The sequence below is a fragment of the Lacerta agilis genome, chromosome 3 (genome assembly GCF_009819535.1).
Source record: "Lacerta agilis isolate rLacAgi1 chromosome 3, rLacAgi1.pri, whole genome shotgun sequence".
Taxonomy (NCBI): domain Eukaryota; kingdom Metazoa; phylum Chordata; class Lepidosauria; order Squamata; family Lacertidae; genus Lacerta; species Lacerta agilis.
In genome coordinates this window covers 113,405,593-113,431,331 of record NC_046314.1, presented here as the reverse complement: position 1 = coordinate 113,431,331, position 25,739 = coordinate 113,405,593, and the positions used below count along the sequence as shown (strand labels likewise).

Genomic DNA, 25,739 nt, shown 5'->3' with positions numbered 1-25,739 from the left:
CCCTGGAAAGCTACAATTCGTTTGGTGGGGTGTGGGGGGGGGGGCAGGGAGATGAGATACATATTGCTGCATTTCCCTCAAGTAAATGGATGACACATTGTCTTTGTGGTAAACACATAATCTGTTGAGCAAAGTTGGATTATCTTAAAAATCCAAGCAAGCCACGACATTCAGATCAGCAAGTTGTAGTGTGAGTGACCTTGTCTATGCGCACGAAACACCTGTGGAACTCCCTGCAACATCGGGCAGGTTTATCAATAAGCGAAGCTTCTCATTCAAGAAGCAAATGCCCTGCCCCCTTGGGAGCAAATTGTTCAGAGTGCAAGGGGCTCTGAAGGAATTTCAGTTTTCCATGTGTAGAAGGCGCTCCCTGTAATGCAATATTCGCCACGGGAAGTCGCTTATCTGCACTGCCATGGCCGATTCCCCCGTTACAAAGATGCACAGGTATTTGCGCTGCCAACATATGCAAACGGCATCGAGGGAATCAGAGGGCGAGGGACGTCTGGTTTAGTAGGACTTGAGAAAACAGAGGCTTCTCCGATGGTCCCCAGAGTCTTGGGTGGCTTATTCTAAAAGTCCAGGTCATCTTGATCAATCGCCTCTGAGCTCGCCTCCTTTTTAGGGACTGGGCCGCTTCCACCTTTGCTCTTGCCAGTTTGGGGTTTCTTCTTTGCCTCAGGGGATGCTCGGTCATCTTCTTCTCCCTCTTCCTCCTCCTCCTCCTCCTCCTCTTCACTATCTGGGTACATCTTTGTAGGTTTGGTCTCTGTGTCGCCTTCTGCCTCTCCATCCTCACCACCGCCACCAGCATCGCCCTCCAGTTCTTTACAGTCTTCTTCTTCTTCTCCATTCCCCTCCTCAGACCCTTTCTGGGATTGCTGGGAACAATTCCCCATAGAGGAGAAGGCGGAACTTTTTCTCTGCGTCTCTGCGCCTTCGGCGGCTCCTTCTTCCGTTTCTCTGGGGTCTTCACTGCCACCGTCCTGCACAGGTTCGTTGCCCTCGTCTGCCTCTGCTTCCTCGCCGTTCGCCTCTGCTTCATTTCCTCCTGCTTCTTCCACTTCTGCCGTTTCGCACCCTGCCTCTGGCTTGGCATCATCCTCATCCTCCTCTGCACCTTCTGCCGGAGGCTGTTCCTCCGCTTCTGCTGGTGCATCAGAGACCTCGCCATCGTCAACGTTTTCTGCACGTTCAGGTTCATCTCTTTGGTTCTCTCCTTCAGCTGCCTCTGGATCGGCTGCTGCACCATCAGTTTTATCTTCCGTTTTAGGTTCCTCTGCAGCAGCTTCTTCTTGTTCTTCAGCTACTGCCTCTTCTTCCTCATTCATTTCCTCCTCTACTTCGCTTTTGGCTCCCACTTCCTCATTTTCTTCTTCCATTGCAACCTCATTTTCCCCCTCTTGTTCCTCTGCTTCCACCTCCTCTCCCCCTTCTTCTTCTTCCCTCTCCCTTCCCTCTCCCTCCTTTTCTTCTTCTCCTTCCCCTTCCTCCCCCTTTTCTTCTACTTCCTCCCCTTTTTCTTCTTCTACTTCTTCCTCCTCCTCTCCCTTTTCTTCTACTTCATCCCCGTTTTCTTCTGCTGCTTCCTCCTCCTTTTCTTCATCTACTTCCTCTTCCTCCTCCCCCTTTTCTTCTACTTCCCCTTCATTTTCTTCTACTTCCTCCCCCTTTTCTTCTTCTACTTCCTCCCCATTTTCTTCTGCTGCTTCCTCCTCCTTTTCTTCATCTACTTCCTCTTCCTCCTCCCCCTTTTCTTCTACTTCCTCCTCATTTTCTTCTACTTCCTCCCCGTTTTTTTCTGCAGCTTCCTCCTCCTTTTCTTCATCTACTTCCTCTTCCTCCTCCCCCTTTTCTTCTGCTTCCTCCTCCCCCTTTTCTTCTGCTTCCTCCCCCCCCTTTTCTTCTACTTCCTCCCCTTCTTCTACTACTTCCTCTTTCTCTTCCCCCTTTTCTTCTACTTCCTCCTCTCCCTCTCCTCCTTCCTCTATTGCTTCCCCTTGTGCTTCCCCATCTACTTCTTCGTTCACAGTTTCCTCCCCCTCGGCTTCCTCACAGTTCTGATTTTCTGATGCTTCTTCCTCCCCATCTGCTGGGGCTTCTGCTGCTTCACCTTCGGTCACTTCCTGCTGCTCTACTTCTTCCTCATCAGCCAACATTTCCCGCTCTGCCTCAGCTTCAATGGCCTCCCCTTCTGCTTCCTCTTCTGCGATGTCCTCTTCTGCCTTGCCTCTCTGCATCCTCAGGATTTGCTGTAGGTCAAAGGCCTTCACAATGGGGGCATTGGCTGCCACCACCGGCCCTCGAGGCCGCAGGGCTTTGGCCTCCATCTTCTTCTGGAAGCAGGCATCGCAAGGGCAGTACTCCTCTTCCCCGGGGGGGTCACTGATGTCGTCTCTAATGGTCGTACTGAAAAAATCTAATTCCTCATCTAATTCCCTTGTCTCGCGTGGCTTGCTGCGGTCATTGTAGAGGGACATTTTGTGAATGCTCTGCAAACGGCGCCTTCGGTTTTCCACTTGCAGGATGGAAGAATCACGACGCAGCTGCTCATCCGGAGGCCTCGGAACCCTCCTGCCCGCCCTGCTCCTGATTTTCCCTAACTCTTTCTCGATGCTCTTTTGGATCCTCCGGCTCACTTCCTCTTTCAGCTGTGCAATCATCAAGTCCAACTCCTCACTATTGGGCAAGTTCCACTTCACCTTGAAATCATTCATGGCGCTGACATAGTGGGCCATGAATTCCTTCTCGATCTTCTTCAAAAGCTTTAGCACCCAAACCGGGTCGGGGTCGAGAGATTTCTGTGGGGTGATGAGGGAAGCTTTTGCTGCGGGTTGGCGAGAAACTATGTCAGCTTCTGACTCATCCACCAGCTGATTTTCGACACTCACTTGGGGTTCGCTCTTATTTGTGTTTGGGTCGGGTTCAGCTTGACTGTTGCTTGGCTCTTCAGCATTCTCTTGATTATTGCTTGGCTCTTCAGCCTTTTCATCACCATTCTCTTGATCGTCGCATAGCTCTTCAACCACTTCAACGTTCTCTTGACCGTCGCTTGGCTCTTCAGCAACTTCAACATTCTCTTGATCGTCGCTTGGCTCTTCAGCCACTTCAACATTCTCTTGATCGTCGCTTGGCTCTTCAGCCACTTCAACGTTCTCTTGATCATCGCTTGGCTCTGCAGCCACTTCAACGTTCTCTTGATCGTTGCTTGGCTCTTCAGCCACTTCAACGTTCTCTTGATCGTCGCTTGGCTCTTCAGCCACTTCAACGTTCTCTTGATCGTCGCTTGGCTCTTCAGCCACTTCAACGTTCTCTTGATCAACGCTTGGCTCTTCAGCCACTTCAACGTTCTCTTGATCATCGCTTGGCTCTTCAGCCACTTCAACGTTCTCTTGATCATCGCTTGGCTCTGCAGCCACTTCAACGTTCTCTTGATCGTTGCTTGGCTCTTCAGCCACTTCAACGTTCTCTTGATCGTCGCTTGGCTCTTCAGCCACTTCAACGTTCTCTTGATCGTCGCTTGGCTCTTCAGCCACTTCAACGTTCTCTTGATCAACGCTTGGCTCTTCAGCCACTTCAACGTTCTCTTGATCATCGCTTGGCTCTTCAGCCACTTCAACGTTCTCTTGATCGTCGCTTGGCTCTTCAGCAACTTCAACATTCTCTTGATCGTCGCTTGGCTCTTCATCAGCTTCATCAGCGTTCTCTTGACTGGGACTCTCTTCTACTTCCTTGATAGCGGGGTCCTCTTGGGTCTGCTCAACAGGGTCTACATCAGCATCATCAGCTTCTGCCTGCTCCACCTCTACACCTTCCATTTCTTCTTCTCCAACAACTTCTTTATCTTCCTCCTCCTCCTCGCCAACGTCACTGCCTTGGTTCTCCTTGGTTTCTGTCACCTTCTCTCCTCCAGTAGAGGCTACCTTTTCTTCTCCTTCAGATTTTAAGCAAGGCTGGGTATGCTCCTCTTCCTCTTCCTCACTGCAGCCTCCCTCTTGTTCTGCCTCCTCTTTCGCCTCTTCTTTGGTGGGTTTGGCTCCATTCATTTTCTCTGGCGACAAGGCACAGTCTCGGGCACCAGCAACACTCCCCTCTCCTGAGCCTCCATCGCCACTGCTCACATCCACCCCAGAAGAGGACAAGGGTGTGAAGTCACCATCTTTATGGCCCTTGAAAGTGGAGGGCACTTTTGCAGGGGCCTCTCCTTGGAGGCCTGAGCTCGTGCCACCTTTCTCTGATGCGCACCCAAACCAGAGAGCCTGGAAAATGTTCAAGAGCTCATTGTACCTTGGCCTGTTCAGGCATTTGCTGGACTTGCTTGAGGGGTCCAGCTCTTCGTCAAGGATCTGCAGGCTAGCCAGGCATGTGATCAGAATGTTTGCCGAGTTGCTGAGCTTTCTGCCCATCGTAGGGGAGACTTCAGGCAAGCTGTGTGAACGGTCCAACTTGGCTTCTTGCTTGGAAGCCAGCAGCGCCTTCATGATCTGCACGGAGGTCTGGATGGTGCTGGGCAAGTCCTTTTTGTGGTTGTTCTGGCTGGAGATGACAGAGTGGTTGCATTCTGCTTGGCCTGCCTTAGCCTCTTCTGACACCACTTTGGAAGCTGCCTCGTCACTGAGATCCTCGCCGGCTCCCTCCTCAACGGCCCCCTCCTCAGCTGCCTCCTCGGCTGCCACTTCTTCTTCTTCTTCTTCCTCCTCCTCCTCTTCTTTCTTTACTTCCGACTCCTCTCCCAACGATTCCTGGTTGTTTGAGCAACTGGGCATTTCGGCACCCAGTTCTGTGCCGTCTCCATCATCCTGCATCTCGCATTTCATCAGCAGAGTCTCCGAGGGGATCTTCCTCAACCACTCGTGCACAACTTCTTCTGGAGAGGCGTTGGGAAGAGAAGAAGGGATGATGTCCTCATCACCTTCCACCGCAGCCTCTCCTTGGCAGGATCCTGCTTCGTTATGCAGCGCTAGAGAAGGATCCCCCAGCCCATTCTCCACTTCCATTTCAGTGAGCTGCGAATGGGCGGCTTCCTCTTCCTCTTTGCTTGCAGTTGGCTCTGACTCAGCGGCGCTGGCATTGTTAGATTTCTTCTTCAGCACCGCAGACCGACTTTTTTTGCCGCTTGGCCTCCCTTTCGGGGGAGCTGGACAGTGCAAACTGTACATGGATGCAGACTCTGATGCCAAAGCTTGGCTAGAGCGTTCCGTGTTGGCATGGAGGCTGCTTTTCTTCCTCCTTGGCTTCGAGGACTCGCTCCTCCCTGACGCTTCTGTCTCTGCGCATTTACTCTCTGAATGGGAAGACACAATCGACTGGATGCTCCCAAGGCCATTGTTTCTTGCTGCCGCCGTGCAGCCGCATTTGGAGCACGTGGATTCGAACACGCTCCCCGGCCTTGATGCTTTGTCAGTCCCATTTTTCCCGTTGGAATTGGAGAAGCTGGAGCCAGGAGATGATTCCTTGCTGGAGGACTCTGGCTGGCCGCCGTTCTGGATGCTCTTGAAGGACTGGCTGCAATGCCCAGCAGAGCTGCTTGCACTCTCCACGTTGTTGGCAGGAGGTGCCGCCGCTTCGCTTAAGGAAGACACGTTGGAACGAGGAGAGCTTGAGTCATGAGATGCATGGCATTCTCCCTCTCTTCCCTCCATCTCTGGGGAGCTTTTGGAGTACCAAGAGGCCCTGCTGCTCGACCGTGCATCTTCTGCATGCAGAGACCTTTTTGTCCTCTTTCTCTTGATGGTGGACACCCTGGAGACTTTGGCGCCTGCCTCTCGGTGACTGTGGCTGTGCTTGCTCCTCCTGGAGCAAGAGGAAGCCGCCGCGCTGCACACCTGTGTTTCGTTGCTGTCTCCTCTCAGGCTATTCCCACCGCAAGATTTGGAACGGAAGGACCGTTCTGTGGAGCACCCCCCACACTCGCTGACATCATCCCTGACCGATTGGTTGGATGCCACATTTTCCAAGGCGGAATGAACTTCGCTGGTTTCCCCTTGTTCCTTGTCCGCCTCTTCCTCCATGGAGAATGAAGAGATTGGCTGAGCGTCTTCTGGAGGCTCATCCGGGTTGTCTCTTGTCTCAGGTGTTGTACGCTGAACGGACTGGCTGCAGGCGCTCTTTGGAGAGGACGGGCAGCTGGCCTCTTCCAATTCGACCTCTTCCCTTGCCTCGATGCTACGGGAGGAGATGGTTCTCACCACGCTGCTGCTCTCCTCGCACACTTTGATCTGGCTTTCCGCAGAACAGCAAGACGATTTCGACCTGCTGCTCCCTGCCCTGCTGCCATTGCCCTCTGTTCCTTCTGCGGTTGCCGTGGAATTGTCCTCGTTTGGGGAACTGGCTACGCAAGCTGCAGAATCCATTTCCACGGGTGACCCCCTTTTGCTTGTGTTGCTCTGTCCGTGTCGACAACAGCATTTTTGGACCGCATGGTATTCTACCCTGTTCTCTACAGTCTCCGAGTAGCAAGAGGATTCCCGCACGACATGCTTGGAATATTCTTCCCCGCTGGACGAGGTATGGCTGCTCTCGACGGAGGCCGTCTTTTTGCGGACGACCCTACGGTGGGACGACGTGCTGGAGCAAGAAGAGTGTGTGTACCAGGTGTTCTTGACCCAGGGCTCCTCTTTCTGAGAAGCATGCATGGGGTTCTTCCAAATGTCATAGTCTTTGCATGGCTTGCCGCAACTCCGGCAACACGCCTCCTCATTTTCGGAGACGTCAAGGTTCGAGATGTAGGAATCGGCATCGCAGGGATATAATGAATCGTCCACCTCAGAGCTGGCCTCCGGGTTCTCTTTCTCTGTGGGGTCTGTTCCATTGTCTTCGTCTATGCCCATCTCTTCACAGGCCACCTTGCCCCTCAGACTGGACTTCTTGATATGTGTGGACCACTGGAGCGTCTCATCGTTGAGCAAGCGGAAGCGGACTTTCATCTCAACGGACAGGCTGCCATCTTTGTTCACATGCACCCTCTTTTCGATGTCATCGTTGACCAAGGAATGAACCAGGTTGCCCGCTTTGGGTTGCGGGCAGTGGCTCAAGCAGGGAGCACCATTCTCCGGCGATGTCGTGAGGCCGTTTGGATAGGATTTTTCCGACGACAAAGAGAATCTCGCAGAGCGATTGCTCAAGGCCGACCGCGGGTGAATCACACTCTTCTTGGCTTTGAGTCCAAAGTTCACTGGATTTTGCAGGAGGTGGGGGTTTTGAGGAAACACAAAAAGGGAAATTGTAAGGAATTATGCCAAGCATACAGCGGCACATAAGATAGTAAACTGGGAGCTCAGTGATATTATTATTATTATTATTATTATTATTATTATTATTATTATTAGCTACCCTTTGCCATAAGGTCCCAAGGTGGCTTACAACATCAAAACAACATCAAAAACAATTCAAAACAACCCACAGCATAAATATAAGGTGGGTCCTAAAAAACATATGCCTCAGGTGTTAAAAGCCAAGGTACAGAGGTTGCTGCTGCTGCTGTTTTATCAGTGTCAGGCACTTAGGAATCTGCAACATCTTCAAAGCCATATGGCTGTTTGCAAAGGGCTTTAAAGGCAGCCCCCCCCCCCCGGACACAAGAGCCTCAAATAGGAGCAGCAGGAGGCACTTTGCAAAAGGGCTATTTGAAACTGCCAGCCCTTTCAACAACACTCAAGCAACATGTAGAGGAGGATGTAGGCTGCTTCTTAATGTGCTCTGCAAAATCACTGTTTAATGCAGCCTCCCCGCGTTAAACATTTCCCCAAGTTCCCATCTGAACTACAGAATTGCCGTAATAAATAAATAAATAGATTATTATTTAGCTGTGATTCCTGCATTGCAGGGGTTTGGACTAAATGTCCCTTGGGCCCCTTCCAACCCTGAAATTCTCTGGTTCATTATATGGTCCTAATACTTACTGCTCCAAAATATAACAAAGAAAGCACAACTCTATTTTGCAGTATGTTAATGTAGTCATCGTTATCTCGTGCTTTATTAATCCATATTTTAAAAAATAAACCATTCCTCTTGCATTGGAACATTATTTTCCCTCCCCCCTTCATTTTTTTGAAATACCGTATTTTCACGTGTATAACACGCCCCCATGTATAAGACACCCCTTATTTTTGGGGACTCAAAATTAAGAAAATTGGGGGGGGGGATTTCCCTGTGTATAAGACAACCCCAATCCCCCCCATTATTTTATCGTAAAAAACCTAGTCTTATACATGGAAAAGTACGGTACTCTTTTGAGGGGGGGCAGCAGCAAGCAGATTTACCAGTTCTTCTAAATCTGTTTCCAGGACTAAATGCTTCCAACAACACAGTACTAGTATTTCTGCTGGTAATAAAATAACACACACACACACACACACACACACACACACACACACACACAATATCCCATGTGCTTCAAAGATTGAGCACTCCCAAAATATAGGTCTAAAACAGGGGTAGGCAACCTAAGGCCCATGGGCCAGATGCGGCCCAATCATCTTCTAAATCCGGCCCACGGATGGTCCGGGAATCAGCGTGTTTTTACGAGTAGAATGTGTCCTTTTATTTAAAATGCATCTCTGGGTTATTTGTGGGGCCTGCCTGGTGTTTTTACATGAGTAGAATGTGTGCTTTTATTTAAAGTGCATCTCTGGGTTATTTGTGGGGCCTGCCTGGTGTTTTTACATGAGTAGAATGTGTGCTTTTATTTAAAGTGCATCTCTGGGTTATTTGTGGGGCCTGCCTGGTGTTTTTACATGAGTAGAATGTGTGCTTTTATTTAAAGTGCATCTCTGGGTTATTTGTGGGGCCTGCCTGGTGTTTTTACATGAGTAGAATGTGTGCTTTTATTTAAAGTGCATCTCTGGGTTATTTGTGGGGCCTGCCTGGTGTTTTTACATGAGTAGAATGGTCTAAAATCTGCTCGGTGTTGAATGCAATGGATCTAGTCTCTGTTGCGTTAAGTACCACTGCTACCGAATTGTTCCCTTAAGCCTCCAAAGCAGATATGGGGAGGAGATGGACAGAAAGTCCTGTTAAGCAGGTGGAGGTGGTTGTGCCAAGCGGATGACTTCATTGGATACAACTTCCGCTTCCCCATCCCTTCTTTACTGAACCTGCAGAACAGCGGCCTGTTGGGGGGGGGGAAACGACCAGGAGGTTGAGCCACCTGGCACCTGCCCATCGAGGAAAAACTGCAAGACCTTCGCCCGAGCTGAAGTTGTTTATCTGGAAGCTGCCTTGAGTCGCAGACGGACCCCAAATGGTAAAACACAGAAGGGGTGTCTCCCTTTGGGTTAGCCTTCCGGGGTGGTGCTGTGGTTGAATAACTTGTGGGTGGGCATGAGATTGTGCCTGTAGCCAAATAGACGAGGGAGAGGTGTGTGAATTAACCTGGATTGTATGTAAGTAGAAAGCACAGAGGAAGTGAGTTTGTAATGAGATCACAAACGCAGCTCTCCAACATATAACTGATGGTGCCCCTGATTTTTGCTATTTTATAGCTACACGGTACAGGGCCAGATTTAGGTTTGATGTGGCCCTAAGCTACTGAAGCTAATGGGGCCCTTTATATGTCCAGCTGTCCTTTGTCAACAACAAATGGTCTCTGGTTTTTTGTGTTGAATATATGCAATATGGTCATTTATGGACCTAATAGGTATCTAAAGCCATTTGCACATAACAAAGTATGTACAGGTGAAACTCGAAAAATTAGAATATCGTGGAAAAGTCCATTTATGTAAGCAATTGTTTTCATTAGCTACTGGAGTTTAATATATGAGATAGACTCATGACAGGTTAAATGGAACCTCCATGGTCAGGAGCAGTGTACCTTGGCTTGCCAGATGCTGGAATATAACCAAGCGTTTCCCAAGGCATCTGAGTGGCCACTGCCTGCAGTCTGAATACAGACCTACATGGATCCTCATTCTGATCCAGGAAGGCCATCCAGATTTTGTCACCCCACCCTGAGACCTTTGGATGGGATGGTCGATCAATACGTTTTCCAGAAAAGGAACAAACTGCTGCCAAACCACCAACCCAAATCCAGCCACCTGCCCTCTTTCTTACTTTCATGGTTTTCGCCAACGTTGCCTCTGCTGTTGGACTGTGAAGGCAGGCCGGGCAGCTTCTCCGAGGAGGGCTTCCTGGGGTTTTCCACCACGATGGGCTTGAAGGGCTCTCTCCCCACACAGACGAGGACATTGGGGCAGTGCAGCAGTGCTTGCATGTTGTCGATCTGGAGGGGAGGCAAGCGCAGCAGACGTCAAAACTGGACTTATCTTACACATCACTTGGGAAGACAGGCAAACTAATGCCAGTGTACTGGAAGAAGCAAAGATCACCAGTTGTTGAAGCAATGATTCTTCAGCATCAGCTTTGTTGGACTGGTCATGTTGTGCGGATGCCTGATTATCGTCTTCCAAAGCAACTACTCTATTCCGAACTTAAAAATGGAAAGCGTAATGTCAGTGGTCAACAAAAGAGGTTCAAAAACTCTCTGAAAGCAAATCTTTAAAATAAATGTAGTATAGACACCGACAACTGGGAAACACTGGCCTATGAGTGCTCCAGTTGGAGAACAGCCTTTACCAAAGGAGTCATGGGCTTTGAAGACACTCGAACTCAGGACGCAAGGGAGAAACGTGCTAAGAGGAAGGCACACTTGGCAAATCCACACCGTGATCAACACCCGCCTGGAAACCTATGTTCCCACTGTGGAAGGACATGTGGGTCCAGAATTGGCCTCCACAGTCACTTACGGACTCACTGTTAAAACCGTGTTTATGGAAGACAATCTTACTCAGCTACGAGGGATCGCCAAAGAAGAAGAAGATGCAGTTATACCATAGGCTTGCAACTTACACAGGTTTTACTTGTGCGATTGTAGCATTATGAACTTCATTTGGGTGGGTGGGGATCTGCTAGGAAACTAAGGAAGCTTAAGCTTCAGGGCCCCCAGTCTTGGAGGGGCCCCAGAACCAACTTTAGTCCACATTGCTTAAACGTTTTGGGTCTAATAGACGCAATTTGCATTGCACGATTTAGATTGATTTGTTGTTGTTGTTGTTGCTGTGTATATTTCAACAATTCCAAAGTTTGAGAGTCAGTAGCACAGATGTTGTGCAGGTGTGGTGGAACAACCCCACTGAAAAGGTAACAGTGGCTACCCAGATCTCGTTGCTGGTTGCGAAAGGGTTCCCCCATGACAGTTCAAGCTTCAGGGCCCCCAAAATGTGTGGGAATGTTTAGGAATGTGGATGAGGATATATTGTTTAAGATATCCTATCCCAGCTTGTGTTAACAAGCTCCAAACTTAGCAGAGTTTCATTCCCCTTCTAAAGGACAGCAGAGACGGTTGCATAGGCTTGCTAAAGCCTCTATAAGAAATATATAGTCCTGGTATATTCCCCTTCTTCCCTCTTAAAAGTAAAGACACAACACTGCTCTTTAAACGTATAAAAAGAGTTTACTTACAGGCATCCTGAGTTACAGTACAGGTTCAGAAAAGGCAGGCTAGCTTGGATAAATGTATTTACATGAAGCTAACTCCACAAGTTCTTAAAGAAATGGGAGTGCCGGATCACCTCATTTGTCTCCTGAGAAATCTCTATGTGGGACAAGTAGCTACAGTTAGAACTGGATATGGAACAACTGATTGGTTCAAAATTGGGAAAGGAGTACGACAAGGCTGTATATTGTCTCCCTGCTTATTTAACTTATATGCAGAATTCATCATGCGAAAGGCTAGACTGGATGAATCCCAAACCAGAATTAAGATTGCCGGAAAAAATATCAACAACCTCAGATGTGCTGATGATACTACCTTGATGGCAGTATCGAGGTAGGGGTGGAATTAAGTGAGGAGGAATTAAGAACCTTTTAATGAGGGTGAAAGATGAGAGCGCAAAATATGGTCTGAAGCTCAACATCAAAAAAACTAAGATCATGGCCACTGGTCCCATCACCTCCTGGCAAATAGAAGGGGAAGAAATGGAGGCAGTGAGAAATGGCATGCTCTGGTCCATGGGGTCACGAAGAGTCGGACACGACTGAACGACTCAACAACAACAACAAACTCCACAAAGAAGCAGGCTTCTGTCCCTGAGATGCTCTTCCTCGAAGATGCAAATCCAAGAGAGAGAGAGAGATGGGGTCTGCTTCCTGTGGTTTTGTGTAAACCTGCCCAGGTGAAACCACACCCATCTCCAGTTACCTAGAGGAAGTTGTCTCAGTCCAGGTAAACAGGAAGTTAAGGCTGGAGGTCTGAGACACCTTCATGTCCACTCTAGCAATGTTGCGTTCGACTGCTCTGTGTTTACATCTCCCAAAATGTACGTCTGCCACTGACTTGGCTGAAATTAAAATGAGGTGTGGGAGAGAAGGGGGAAACCAGTGGAAGGGGCTGTTCAAGATTCTTGGAAGAGCTTCCAGAGACTATGTGAATGTCTCCCAGAGCCTGGAAACCAATGCAGGAAGCTTTAAAAGCTCTTAAAAGCTCTTTCCATTCCAGGTTTCCACACCACGGGAAGAGTTTTAAAGCCTTCTGCTTTGCTTTCCGGGCTTTGGGAAGGTGGCACGTGGGTTCTGAAGGCCTTCGTGAGATCTGGCGAGATTTTGTGCCTGCTCCGGAAGGCAAGATTGCTTGCGCAGGGCAGTAGGGCATGTAGAATTTTTCAATCTTCAACTTCCGAAAAATGAGTGACTTGGGAATCCGAAAGGTATTTCGGTTAAATTAATGGGATTTAGTTTTGCTTGGTAAGTAGAAATGTGTGCGAAATTGCATAGAAATCATGAAAAATGATTGGCAAGCAGTTGCAGTTTGTTTGTTTGTTTGTTTGTTTGTTTGTTTGTTTGTCATTACCTGACATTTCCAGAAGGAAAAATTAAAATTCTTTGGTATTACGAAAGCAGTTTATGTGCTTCTTCGTCAAACGTAGACTTGCCAAGCTAAATGTTGTCCCGTCACAAAAATAAGAGCAGGTTTGAATTCCTCACATCCTGGAACATATTTTTAAGGCCTCTCATGGACGGAAATGTTCCAAAACTCACGTTTCACCCCCTAAAATGGCATGCCCTTGGAAGGCAGGCAGGCACTTCCAGTTTCCTCCCCCTGACATCACATGATTTTGTCTATACGCACTTACCCCCACCCTGGAACGTAATCCCCTTGCAAGATGCAATCCTGCTTTTATTCTTGGACACTCACAATCCTATAACAAGACAGAAGAGAAGCTGGCTCTGTGTTCATAGCTAAGAATGGGCAAATTTGTCAATTTATCGCTTTCCCAATCCTGAGTTCAGTTCTCCTTTTTACAACATCAATTTGTGATTGATTGATTTATATATATATTTAAAAAGGCCCCCTGAAAATTAATCACGTGGGACAAGGCAGATCTTAAGGTGTCCCAAATTATACAGTATATATATAATGTTGTATATCACTCTGGATATTTTGTATATCTGGGGGTGAGAAAAAAACAAAAGCTTGCCCTCCTGAAGACTACATACCCACTTGGGGCCACATCTTAATGGTGGGCAGGGCCAGAAGCAAAAGAGAGCCAGTTTAGTGTAATTAATAATAATAATAATAATAATAATAATAATAATAATAATAATAATAATTTATTACTTATACCCTGCCCATCTGGCTGGGTTTCTGCAGCCACTCTGGGCAGCTTCCAACAGGAGATTTAAAATACATTAAAACATCAGTCATTAAAAACTTCCCTAAACAGGGCTGCCTTCAGATGTCTTCTAAAAGTCAGATAGCTATTTATTTCCTTGACATCTGATGGGAGGGCATTCCATAGGGCGGGTGCCACTACCGGGAAGGCCCTCTGCCTGGTGACCTCACTTCTCGCAGTGAGGGAACTGCCAGAAGGCCCTCGGCGCTGGATCTCAGTGTCCGGGCTGAACGATGGGGGTGCAGACGCTCCTTCAGGTATACATGGGATCAATTCCAATCTGTTACCTCCGAGGATGTGGACAGGCTGCTTGGATGAGTGAAACCGACCACCTGTCTCCTTGATCCTTGCCCATCCTGGCTTATAAAAGCTAGCCAGGAGGGGCTGGGCGATGGTCTCCGTGGGGTGGTGAATGCTTCCCTCTGTGAGGGAGCATTCCCAGACCCGCTGAAAGAGGCGTTCTTTAAACCGCTTCTTAAAAAAACATCTTTAGACCTGGCCAATATGGCCAACTATCGCCCAGTCTCAAATCTACCATTCTTGGGAAAGGTGATTGAGCGGGTGGTTGCTGAACAACTCCAAGCACGCCTGGAAGATGCGGACCATTTGGATCCCTTCCAATCAGGATTCAGGCCTCATCATGGGACTGAAACTGCCTTGGTCACGCTGGTCGATGATCTCCGGCGGGCTAGGGACAAAGGTGAGAGCTGTTTCCTGGTTCTGCTGGATCTCTCAGCAGCCTTTGACACCATCGACCATAACATCCTTCTGGACCGTCTAGAGGGGCTGGGAGCTGGGGGCACTGTTATACAGTGGTTCCGCTCCTTCCTCCTGGACCGTGTTCAGAAAGTGGTGGTGGGGGATGAGTGTTCAGACCCCTGGGCTCTCACTTGTGGGGTGCCTCAGGGTTCCATCCTCTCCCCCATGCTCTTTAATATCTATATGAAGCCGCTGGGAGAGATCATCAGGGGGTTTGGGCTGGGTGTTCATCAGTATGCGGATGATACCCAGCTCTACCTCTCTTTCAAATCAGAACCAGTGAAGGTGGTGAAGGTCCTGTGTGAGTGTCTGGAGGCGGAGGATGGATGGCGGCTAACAGATTGAGATTGAATCCTGATAATACAGAAGTACTATTTTGGGGGGACAGGAGGCGGGCGGGTGTGGGGGACTCCCTGGTCTTGAATGGGGTAACTGTGCCCCTGAAGGACCAGGTGCGCAGCCTGGGAGTCATTTTGGACTCACAGCTGTCCATGGAGGTGCAGGTCAATTCTGTGTCCAGGACAGCTATTTACCAGCTCCATCTGGTACGCAGGCTGAGACCCTACCTGCCCGCAGACTGTCTTGCCAGAGTGGTGCATGCTATGGTTATCTCCCGCTTGGACTACTGCAATGCGCTCTATGTGGGGCTACCTTTGAAGGTGACCCGGAAACTGCAATTAATCCAGAATGCGGCAGCTAGACTGGTGACTGGGAGTGGCCACCGGGACCACATAACACCGGTCCTGAGAGATCTGCATGGGCTCCCAGTACCTTTCCGAGCACAATTCAAAGTGTTGGTGTTGACCTTTAAAGCCCTAAATGGCCCCAGTCCTGTATACCTGAAGGAGCGTCTCCACCCCCATCATTCAGCCCAGTCAATGAGATCCAGCGCCGAGGGCCTTATGGCGGTTCCCTCCCTGTGAGATGTGAGGTTACAGGGAACCAGGCAGAGGGCCTTCTCGGTAGTGGCGCCCGCCCTGTGGAACGCCCTCCCATCAGGGGTCAGAGAGATAAACAACTACCTGTCATTTAGAAAATATCTGAAGGCAGCCCTGTTTAGGGAAGTTTTTAATTTGTGACTTTGTATTATATTTTAATATTTGTTGGAGGCTGCCCAGAGTGGCCGGGGAGACCCAGCCAGATGGGCGGGGTATAAATAAATTATTATTATTATTATTACTACTACTACTACTACTACTACTACTACTACAACAGAACCTGGTTTGCCAGCAGTGCATGTGCAAAGGATCACATGCTTAACCACAAGCTTAACATGAGTCAACAGTGTGATGCAGCAGGAAAAAAGTGATATTCTCAGCTGCATCAACAGAGGTCTAGAGTCCAGATTAAGGTACTGCTCTAATCTGCCTTGGTCAGACTACAGCTGGAAAAATGTGTCCAGTTCTGGGCATCACAAGTTAAGAAGGATATTGACAATAATTCTATGATAAGCAGGAACATGCACAAATGAGGGCAACCAGGGTGATCAAGGGCCTGGAAACCAAGCCTTATGAGGAGCAGTTGAGGGAGTTGGCTGTGCTGCTACTTTGAGTAGGAAACGAATTAATGGATTTGAGTTACAAGAAAGGTGCTTCTGACTCAACATCAGGGAGAACTAGATGACTCTTGGGGTCCCTTCTGTCTCTACAATTCTATGGGTCAATTCTATGACCCACCGAGATTTACTACTCAACCGAGCAAAGAGATAAACAGGCCCCCCCGTCTTCCCTATCTCACAAGCACCAGAAAGGAACATTCCAAGATTCTGTGACTGTTGGGATTGCGGGGGAAACGGCTCTTGCGAAGTGAGCTTGGGAGAGGAGTTTGGGAGCTGGGCGAAGGAGAGAGGAAGAGGAGGTGAGTTGAAAAGTAGAAGGTAAATGTCAATATAAGCTGTGCTTGTGTGAACACATTGACAAAAGGGAAGCTGTGGCGTTCCAGATGTTGCTGGCCTCCATCTTCCATCACCCGGCACAGACCGCGATAAAGGCAGTTGTTCTCTAGCACCATCTGGAGAACCTCTGATCCCTCCATCTCCAGATGTCTTTGGGGTCCTGTTGTGTTCTCAGCAAAGGAGAGGAGACAAATGGAGAAGCAAACAAGAAGGTATGCTCTCCTTGAAGGACCAAATACACACACAGACTCTTGTCAAATTTAGAAAAATGAAGAGGAGGCCTGGGAGATCAGGATTGTATCCTCTGGTAAGCCACTGACCTCCATGTCTTCCGGGTCCCATATATGGCTGGCCCAAGAAATTTTGGCACCTGAAGCGAATCACAAAATGGCAGCTCTCTCCCCGCCAGGAAAGAAGGGGTGAGTGGAGATCTATATTAGGAACATGGGGGGGGGAATAAAGATCTAGATCAGGATTTCAGCCCCTGGGGATCTTGCAGCCTGAGGCAGTTGCCTCAGCTTGCCTCATGGGTGGGTTGACCTTGACGCCAGGCCTTCTGTTCTGACACAAACTGATTTAAGAGCCAGCCTAGGGCTTGCTGATCAGAAGGTCGGCAGTTCGAATCCCCACGACGGGGTGAGCTCCCGGTCCCTGCTCCTGCCCACCTAGCAGTTCGAAAGCACGTCAAAGTGCAAGTAGATAAATAGGTACCGCTCCGGCGGGAAGGTAAACGGCGTTTCCGTGCGCTGCTCTGGTTCGCCAGAAGCGGCTTAGTCATGCTGGCCACAAGACCCGGAAACTGTACACCCGCTCGCTCGGCCATTAACGCGAGATGAGCGCCGCAACCCCAGAGTCGGACACGACTGGACCTAATGATCAGGGGTCCCTTTATGGTGTGAAAGATGGTCTTAGGCCACATTCACACCATTTCAATTTGTTTCACTTTTAATTTGTATAGCGCCTTTCTATATTACTATGCATAAGGCAGTTCACAAGCTGAAAGGGCAGCAAAAGATAAAATGTCACACATCTTATAGCAATCTGATCCAATGCGAATCAATCATAATAAAAATATGTCTTAAAGTAAACAACTTTCATCAAATAAAGTAATATTCAACAATCCATTAAAATATACCCAATAAAATTAACATACAACATATCAACAAATAAATAAACAGAAATTCACTCTGTTACCATATATTGTTATTAGATTATAATCAATAAAAACAACCACAAAATCACAATAAAAAATATTCCAATGCATTTTTTTTTAAAAAAAACCATGTAAAAAGACTGAATTGAGCAAGAAGGTTACATAGCTTATAAAATTATTTATATAAAAAAAGATTAAGCATATTTAATGATACCACTTCAAATAGTCATGGCTTCCCACAAAGAATTCTGGGAGCTGTAGTTTCTTAAGGTTTCTGAGAAATGCTAGGAGTCCCCCGTTCCCTTCACGGAGGGGTTTAACAACACCTCTTCACTCTGGAAATTGTAGCTTTGGAAGGGAAATAGGAGAACCTTAATGATTCTCAGCCGTACCCTTAACAAACTACAGCTCCCAGAATTCTTTGAGAGAAGCCATGAATGATTAAAGTGATATCGCAGCACTTTAAATGCAAGGTGTGAATAAGGTCTCAGAGTGGGGAGACCTGGATTCAAATCCTCACTTCGGTCCAAAGCTTGCTGAGTGACTGGCCTATGCCCCCTTTCCCCTTCGCTCCCTCCTCTGGTGTCCTCTCGCATCTCTGCCTCCCATCGGCTTGTGTGGCTGTTTGTTGCAGCAGCCCTGGCTACAAGCTCCACAGCGCGAATGGGGCTTGGCCAGGGGGTGCTGGATGCCAGGAGCTGAGGGGACCGCGGAGCAAGCAAGCAAGCAAGCAGGAGTCTCGCCAGAGTGGTGCATGCTCTAGTTATCTCCTGCTTGGACTACTGCAATGCGCTCTATGTGGGGCCACCTTTGAAGGTGACCCGGAAACTGCGATTAATCCAGAATGCGGCAGCTAGACTGGTGACAGGGAGCAGCCGCCGGGACCACATAACACCGGTCCTGAGAAATCTACATTGGCTCCCAGTATGTTTCCGAGCACAATTCAAAGTGTTGGTGCTGACCTTGAAAGCCCTAAACGGCCTCGGTCCTGTATACCTGAAGGAGCGTCTCCACTCCCATCGTTCTGCCCGGACACTGAGGTCCAGCGCCGAGGGCCTTCTGGCGGTTCCCTCACTGTGAGAAGCAAAGCTACAGGGAACCAGGCAGAGGGCCTTCTCGGTGGTGGCGCCCGCCCTGTGGAACGCCCTCCCATCAGGGGTCAAGGAGATAAACAACTACCTGACATTCAGAAAATACCTGAAGGCAGCCCTTTTTAGGGAAGTTTTTAATATTTAATGCTGTATTGTTTTTAACACTCAATTGGGAGCCGCCCAGAGTGGCTGGGGAAACTCAGCCAGATGGGTGGGGTACAAATATAATAATAATAATAATAATAATAATAATAATAATAATAATAATAATAATTCAGTGGTGCAATGTGAGGAGAAATCTCTCTTTGGGTCAGGAGGGGTAACTCAGAGACCAGGGGCGGCGGCAGCGGCTGCCCAGAAGACTCCCAAGGAGAGGGGAGAGGAGAGGAGAGGAGGCTGAGGGAACCCTCCACCAGGGAGGGTGTTCGAAAAAGGGCAAGAGGCAAGTGGGGGACATAAGTGGGCTCCTGACCCCCCTCCAGGGGTGCCTCAGAAAGAATGCAATTGGTCAAGGGAACCGTGGACTCAAAAGGGTTGAAAACTTCTGGCCTTAATCTATTTTACCAAGTTCCTTTAAGGACAAAATTGGGGAGGGGGAGAACCCTTAAGGAAGAGAATGTAACGATAAAATTCAATCGCTCATTAATTGCACGTTTATTCAAAATCCAGTTTAAACCGTTCAGTTTAATTAGTTCAACAAAATGGACGAACTTGGTCCACTGATACCGACCTTTCAAAGTCTGGTGGTAATTTTTTTAAAAAAATGTATTATTTATACCCCATCCATCTGGCTGGGTTTCCCCAGCCACTCTGGGCGGCTTCCAACAGAATATTAAAATACAGTGGCACCTCTGGTTACGTCCTTAATTCGTTCCGGAGGTCCGTTCTTAACCTGAAACTGTTTTTAACCTGAAGCACCACTTTAGCTAATGGGACCAACCACTGCCTCTGCAACGCCAGAGCACGATTTCTGTTCTTATCCTGAAGCAAAGTTCTTAACCTGAAGCATAATATCTGGGTTAGCGGAGTACGTAACCTGAAGCGTATGTAACCCGAGGTACCACTGTGCAACAGTCTATTAAACATTAAAAGCCTCCCTAAACAGGGCTGCCTTCAGATGTCTCCTAACAGTCTGGTAGTGGTTTTTCTCTTTGACATCTGGTGGGAGGGCGTTCCACAGGGCGGGCGCCACCACCGAGAAGGCCCTCTGCCTGCTTCCCTGTAACTTGGCTTCTCGCAGTGAGGGAACCGCCAGAAGACCCTCGGCACTGGACCTCAGTGTCCGGGCAGAATGATGGGGGTGTAGACGCTCCTTCAGATATACTTCCAGCACCTCCCTGCCACTCTGCTGCCTCTTAGCGCCCCCCACCCAGTCCATCCCATTGCTCCCCCCAGGAGGCACTACCACCCACTCTGAGAACCTCTGGTCGATCAGCTCAGCTCCTGCCTGGTTCTAGTAGAGAAGCCATCAAGCTTTCTTGGGCTGCTTGGGCTGCTTCCACCATGCTGCATTTTGCGCCCTGCACTTTTGAGTGTGCAGAGTACACATGGTTTGGACCGAAGCAGCCAAGTCAGGCTATTCTTTTTATGAAGCACTCTGCGGCACAAAGACTCACCCTCTTCCCCTCCAACATGTACAGCTTCTTCACCGTGAACTGCATGATCTCCGAAATCTCGTCCAAGAGAGTCTTGAAGCTCCGCGCGTTCCTGCGGTTGAGGATTATCGGCCTCCTGGTGGCCACATCCCCGTTCTTAACCAGAGTGACTTTCTTGGGTATCCGCGGACTCTGCTGGGCGTAAGCGGCCGAGTGGTCTTCGCGCTTGACGTCTTGGGCTGCCCTCCGCAATGCGCTGGCCGGCCGGCCTGCCTTCTGAGGAACTGCCCTCCGGCCAGCGGGACCAACGCTGATGGGCGTGACGTATTTCTTATCGGAGCACAGGTAACACCCTCCGTCCTCCAGCTGGTCCAGGGTGCTGATGCAGTGTATCCCCCGTGGCGTCGTGATGGTCCTCACCCCGAAAGGCAGGGGGACCCTGTGGGAGAGGTCGTCCATCAGGGCGTTGAAGCTCTTGAAGCTGCGCTGGTTGATGGCCATCTTGACCCCTCCAAACTGAGGGTCCCCGCTCTTGTAAAATGTTATCTTCTTGGCAGGGGGGACCTGGGTGAAGGCATTGGTCCGAGCCACGGGGGGAAGGGGCTGCTCATAGTTGTAGGGGCTGGCGGCGGAGAGGGGGTCAGCGGGCTCCTGCGTCATCCCGGCGAACGCTTAGAGGAAACTGCAAGGCGAGAACAAGAGGTGTATATGAATCGTATGGTTTATATTTGCTAAAACACACGTACACACACACACACACACACACACACACACGGGTCCATTAGTGCCAGGAGCAAGGCAGCAGTAAATCTCACTGTGCAAAGAGGAGTTAACTCTTTATTTGCAAGAACACCGTCTGCACAGACCAGGCAGAGTGACAGAAGAAGAAGAAGAAGAAGAAGAAGAAGAAGAAGAAGAAGAAGAAGAAGAGTTTGGATTTGATATCCCACTTTATCACTACCCGAAGGAGTCTCAAAGCGGCTCACATTCTGCTTTCCCTTCCTCCCCCACAACAAACACTCTGTGAGGTGAGTGGGGCTGAGAGACTTGAGAGAAGTGTGACTAGCCCAAGGTCACCCAGCAGCTGCATACGGAGGAGAGGGGACGCGAACACGGTTCCCCAGATTCCCCAGGCCTAATGAGCAAAGCAGCTCATCCCCACTAGGTCTTGCCCCATACAGGGGCGTCTTGCCCACAGAGGCAAGTGGTGCGGGGTGCCAGGGCTCCAAGTTCGCGCCAAGTTCTGGAGGGCACCTGGGAAGAGGCGGAGGGTGGACGCAGCGTCTCCTGGCATCATCTCACTGCCCTCGCCCCCCGCCGCGCCGAAGCAGCACCACGCCCAGAGCCCCTGCCTCTTCCCCACTGGAGGAGCCGCCCTCCAGCCGCTGCCCACCTCCTCCAGCCCCGCAAAGCTGCTGGCAGCGCTGTAAAAAGGTGAAACCGGGGGGTGGGGGTGGAGGGATCTTTGAACCACGGCACCAGATATCCTTAAGATGGCCCTGGCCCCATAGATCAGTTGCCAAGACTGAAAGTCCCCGTCACCCCAAAACCATTTAAGTCCCCTTCTCTCCAGGGTTTCCCCCCAGCAATCAGGGACTGTGCCTGCATGAAGCCAACCTCTCCTCTGCAGCCTGCATTAGTGGGTGGGTGTGTGTGTGTCAGGCATTTACCAAGGCCCACAGATCGCTGAGGAGCAAAAGCACGTGGCTCCCTGCCACCATCTTAGGAACTCCAGAATCTCCCTCACAGAAAGTCAAGTCCTTGCTCCAACCAGCTCAGTATTTTCTACACCAGAGGCTCTCAATACCAGAGCCAGTGTGGTGTAGTGGTTAAGAGTGGTGGACTCGTAATCTGGTGAACCGGGTTCGTGTCTCCGTTCCTCCACATGCAGCTGCTGGGTGACCTTGGGCTAGTCACACTTCTCTGAAGTCTCTCAGCCCCACTCACCTCACAGAGTGTTTGTTGTGGGGGAGGAAGGGAAAGGAGAATGTTAGCCGCTTTGAGACTCCTTCGGGTAGTGATAAAGCGGGATATCAAATCCAAAGTCTTCTTCTCCTTCAATATGTGACTGGCAGCCACCCAGAATAGGCGCCAATTTCTAGGGGCCTCAAAAATATTTGAGGGGGGCCACCCAACCCCTCGAAAAAGGTTGGTGGGCATTGCCATTTCAACGGTGTGCATGTGCCTGCCATGTCACTGATTATGTGGGGCAGGCCTTACCTGGGCCCCTCAATATTTAATAATAATAATAATAATAATAATAATAATAATAATAATAATAATATTTATTTGTACCCCGCCCATCTGGCTGGGTCTCCCCAGCCACTCTGGGCGGCTTCCACCAAACATTAAAATACATTTAAAATACATTTTATTCATTTTGGCATCCCTGCCAGCCACAAGTCTCGTTCAGGTGATTGGTGGAAAAGGCTGCAGAACAGCCAGGAATAATGTGTGCTTTTTCTGACGACAGAGATCACGGTTCGTTTTGACAGGGGCCAGATTACCGGATAGGCCAGCGACGCCCTAGCTGACAGCTTGGGTTTTTCAGTCCAAATCTAGTAATGGATGCTGAAACCGACCCAAGGCTAAGGCTGAAAAAACGTTGTGCCTGTTTTCACTGAACCTTCCTTGCAAAAACAAGCACATCCATTGCACTAGAAAGCATGGGTGGGTTCAAGGGGGCTGTCTAGCCTTTTGGGTGCTCGTCGAAAACCGGGAAGCTGTCCTTTACAATAATAATTTTAAAATGGTAAGCGTGATGCTGGTGGTCAACAAAAGAGGTTCAAAGACTCTCTCAAGGCAAATCTTTAAAAATGTAGTATAAAAACCGACAACTGGGGAACACTGGCCTGTGAGCGCTCCAGTTGGAGAACAGCCTTTCCCAAAGGTGTCATGGGCTTTGAAGGCACTTGAACTCACGACGAAAGGGAGAAATGTGCTTTTATTATTATTATTATTATTATTATTATTATTATTATTATTATTATTAATTTTTATTTATACCCCGCCCTTCCCCGCCAAACCGGGTTCAGGGGGGCTAACACCAATAAAATCACAACGAAAACATAAAACAATTCATTAAAATACAGATTAAAATACAATTTAAAATTTAATCTAGACTGCAGCCTCATTTTTAAGGAGCCCACCAATCACACCAAAAGAATGAAACATCGGGGGTAAACTGAAACCAACCCAAAGGCTAGTTGGAACAGCTCCGTCTTGCAGGGCCTGCGGAAATATGCCAAATCCCGCAGGGCCCTGGTCTCTTGTGCCAGACTGTTCCACCAAGTCGGGGCCAGTACTGAGAAGGCCCTGGCCCTAGTTGAAGCCAACCTAATATCCTTGTGGCTTGGGACCTCCAAAAAGTTATTATTTTAGGACCTACCCGGGACATACCAGGAGAGGCGGTCCCTTAGGTATGAGGGTCCTAAGCCGCATAGGGCTTTAAAGGTCAAAACCAGCACCTTAAACCTGACCCTGTACTCCACTGGGAGCCAGTGCAGCTGATAAAGCACTGGATGAATGTGGTCCCGCGGCAAAGACCCCGTGAGGAGCCTCGCCGCGGCATTCTGCACCCGCTGGAGTTTCTGGGGCAGCTTCAGGGGCAGCCCCGCGTAGAGCAAGTTACAATAATCAAGTCTGGAGGTGACCGTCGCATGGATCACTGTGGCCAGATCAGGGCGAGAGAGGTAGGGGGCCAACTGCCTAATACGGCGGAGATGGAAAAATGCCACCTTTGCTGTGGCTGTAACCTGCGCCTCCATAGAAAGTGAGGCGTCAAAGGTTACACCCAAACTCCTGACAGAAGGCGCTGGCACTAATTGCACCCCTGCAAGAGATGGGAGTTGGCCCCCCGACCCCATGTCGTCTCGACCCAGCCAGAGGACCTCTGTCTTCGAAGGATTTAACTTCAACCGGCTCCCATGCATCCATACAGCCACAGCCTCCAAGCACCTGGCCAGTGTGTCCGGGACCGAGTCAGGGCGGCCGCCCATCAACAGATAAAGATGGGTGTCATCAGCATATTGATGACAACCCAGCCCGAAACTCTGGACAAGAGGAAGGTACGCTTGGGAACCCCTCGCCATGTTCAACTCCCGCCCAGAAACCTATGTCCCCACCGTGGAAGGATGTGTGGATCCAGAACTGGCCTCCACAGTCACTTACGGACTCACTCTTAAGACCATGTTCATGGAAAATCAATCTTACTCAGCTATGAGTGATCTAATAATAATAATAATAATAATAATAATAATAAATCGTGCCCCAACCACTCTGAGCAGCTTCCAGCATATACAGAAACGTAACAAAACACCAAACATTGAAAACTTCCCCATACAGGGCTGCCTTCAGATGTCTTCTCAAGGTCGTATAGTTAACTTATCTCCTTGACATCTGATGGGAGGGCGTTCCACAGGGTGGGCACCACTACTGAGAAGGCCCTCTGCCACAGGTATCCCTCTCCCCCAGAACCAAGATGGGTTGGCGCATCAGGAAACCCTGTGCATCTCACAACTATGTGTGGGTTTGGGGGGGGTAGGTCAAATAAGGTGGGATAACAGGAGGAAAAGCCATGTCAAGGATTCCGGGGTTTGGGGGGTGGGTGACATAACAGGGGCCGCAACCCAAACGCAAGACAGGCAGGCAGGTATACAACTCGGGATGACAAGCAGGGCAAATATACGTGACTGTACTTACACGAGTTGGCTTCATGTTTTTATTTTTTCTTATTTTGGTGGTCCTCAGTGCCTCGTTCCTGTCCCCTGCCCAGTGGAGGGACCAGCAGTTAAGTAAAAATGTCCTTACGCAAGGCTGGGGCTTCGACGCCAGGGGCACGGGCACCTGTTCTGCACTGCCGCTCGCCCTGCCCTCGAAATAACTGAGCATGCAGCTCCCAGGGTTAATCGGGACATTGCTGCTAACATTAGACAGCAAAGCCATGTAATCGCTTCGGGAAGGTATTCAAAGCCACCTTCAACTTTGGAGTTAGCTGATACTGCTGGTGCTCTCTCTCTCTCTCTCTCTCTCTCTCTCTCTCTCTCTCTCTCTCTCACACACACACACACACTCACACACCTCTTGCTCTGGTGCAGAATCAAAGAATCATAGAATTGCAGAGTTGGAAGGGACCCCAAAGGGTCATCCAGTCCAACCCCCTGCCAGCTAAAGCATCTGTGACAGATGGCCTTCCAACCTCTGCTTGGAAACTGCCAACGAGGGAAGGGAGTCTGTTCCACGGTTGAACAGCCTTACTGTCGGAAAGTCTTTCCTGATTTTAGTCATAGATTTGGAAGGGACACCCAAAGTCATCTAGTCCAACCCCCGCAATGCAGGAATCTTTTAGTGGGACAATGATGCGTGGTAGGAAGGAGAAGACTGGGAAGAGGTAACAGGGCTTAGAGACCTGGGAGAGTCTGTGGCAGAGAGAAGTCCAGAACCAGAGGCAGAAGCTAAAGCAGGAGAGTGGGAGGAGGGAGGCCAAGAATCATAGAATCGTAGAGTTGGAAGGGACCCCAAGGGTCATCTAGGCCAACCCCCTGCAATGCAGGACTCTCAGCTAAAGCGTCCCTGGCAGAT

The 25,739-nt window shown here is 49.4% G+C and overlaps 1 protein-coding gene across 1 annotated transcript; it reads right to left on the bottom strand.

The window, feature by feature from the left end:
• Positions 1–572: 572 nt before the first annotated feature.
• RP1L1 (RP1 like 1) lies at positions 573–20,819 on the bottom strand. Its single transcript, XM_033145485.1, has 4 exons — positions 20,181–20,819; positions 10,051–10,219; positions 1,995–7,174; positions 573–1,166 (listed from the first exon to the last, which is right to left on the bottom strand). The coding sequence occupies exons 1-4, from the start codon at positions 20,817–20,819 to the stop codon at positions 573–575; spliced, it is 6,582 nt and encodes a 2,193-aa protein (XP_033001376.1).
• Between the last annotated feature and the right edge of the window lie 4,920 nt (positions 20,820–25,739).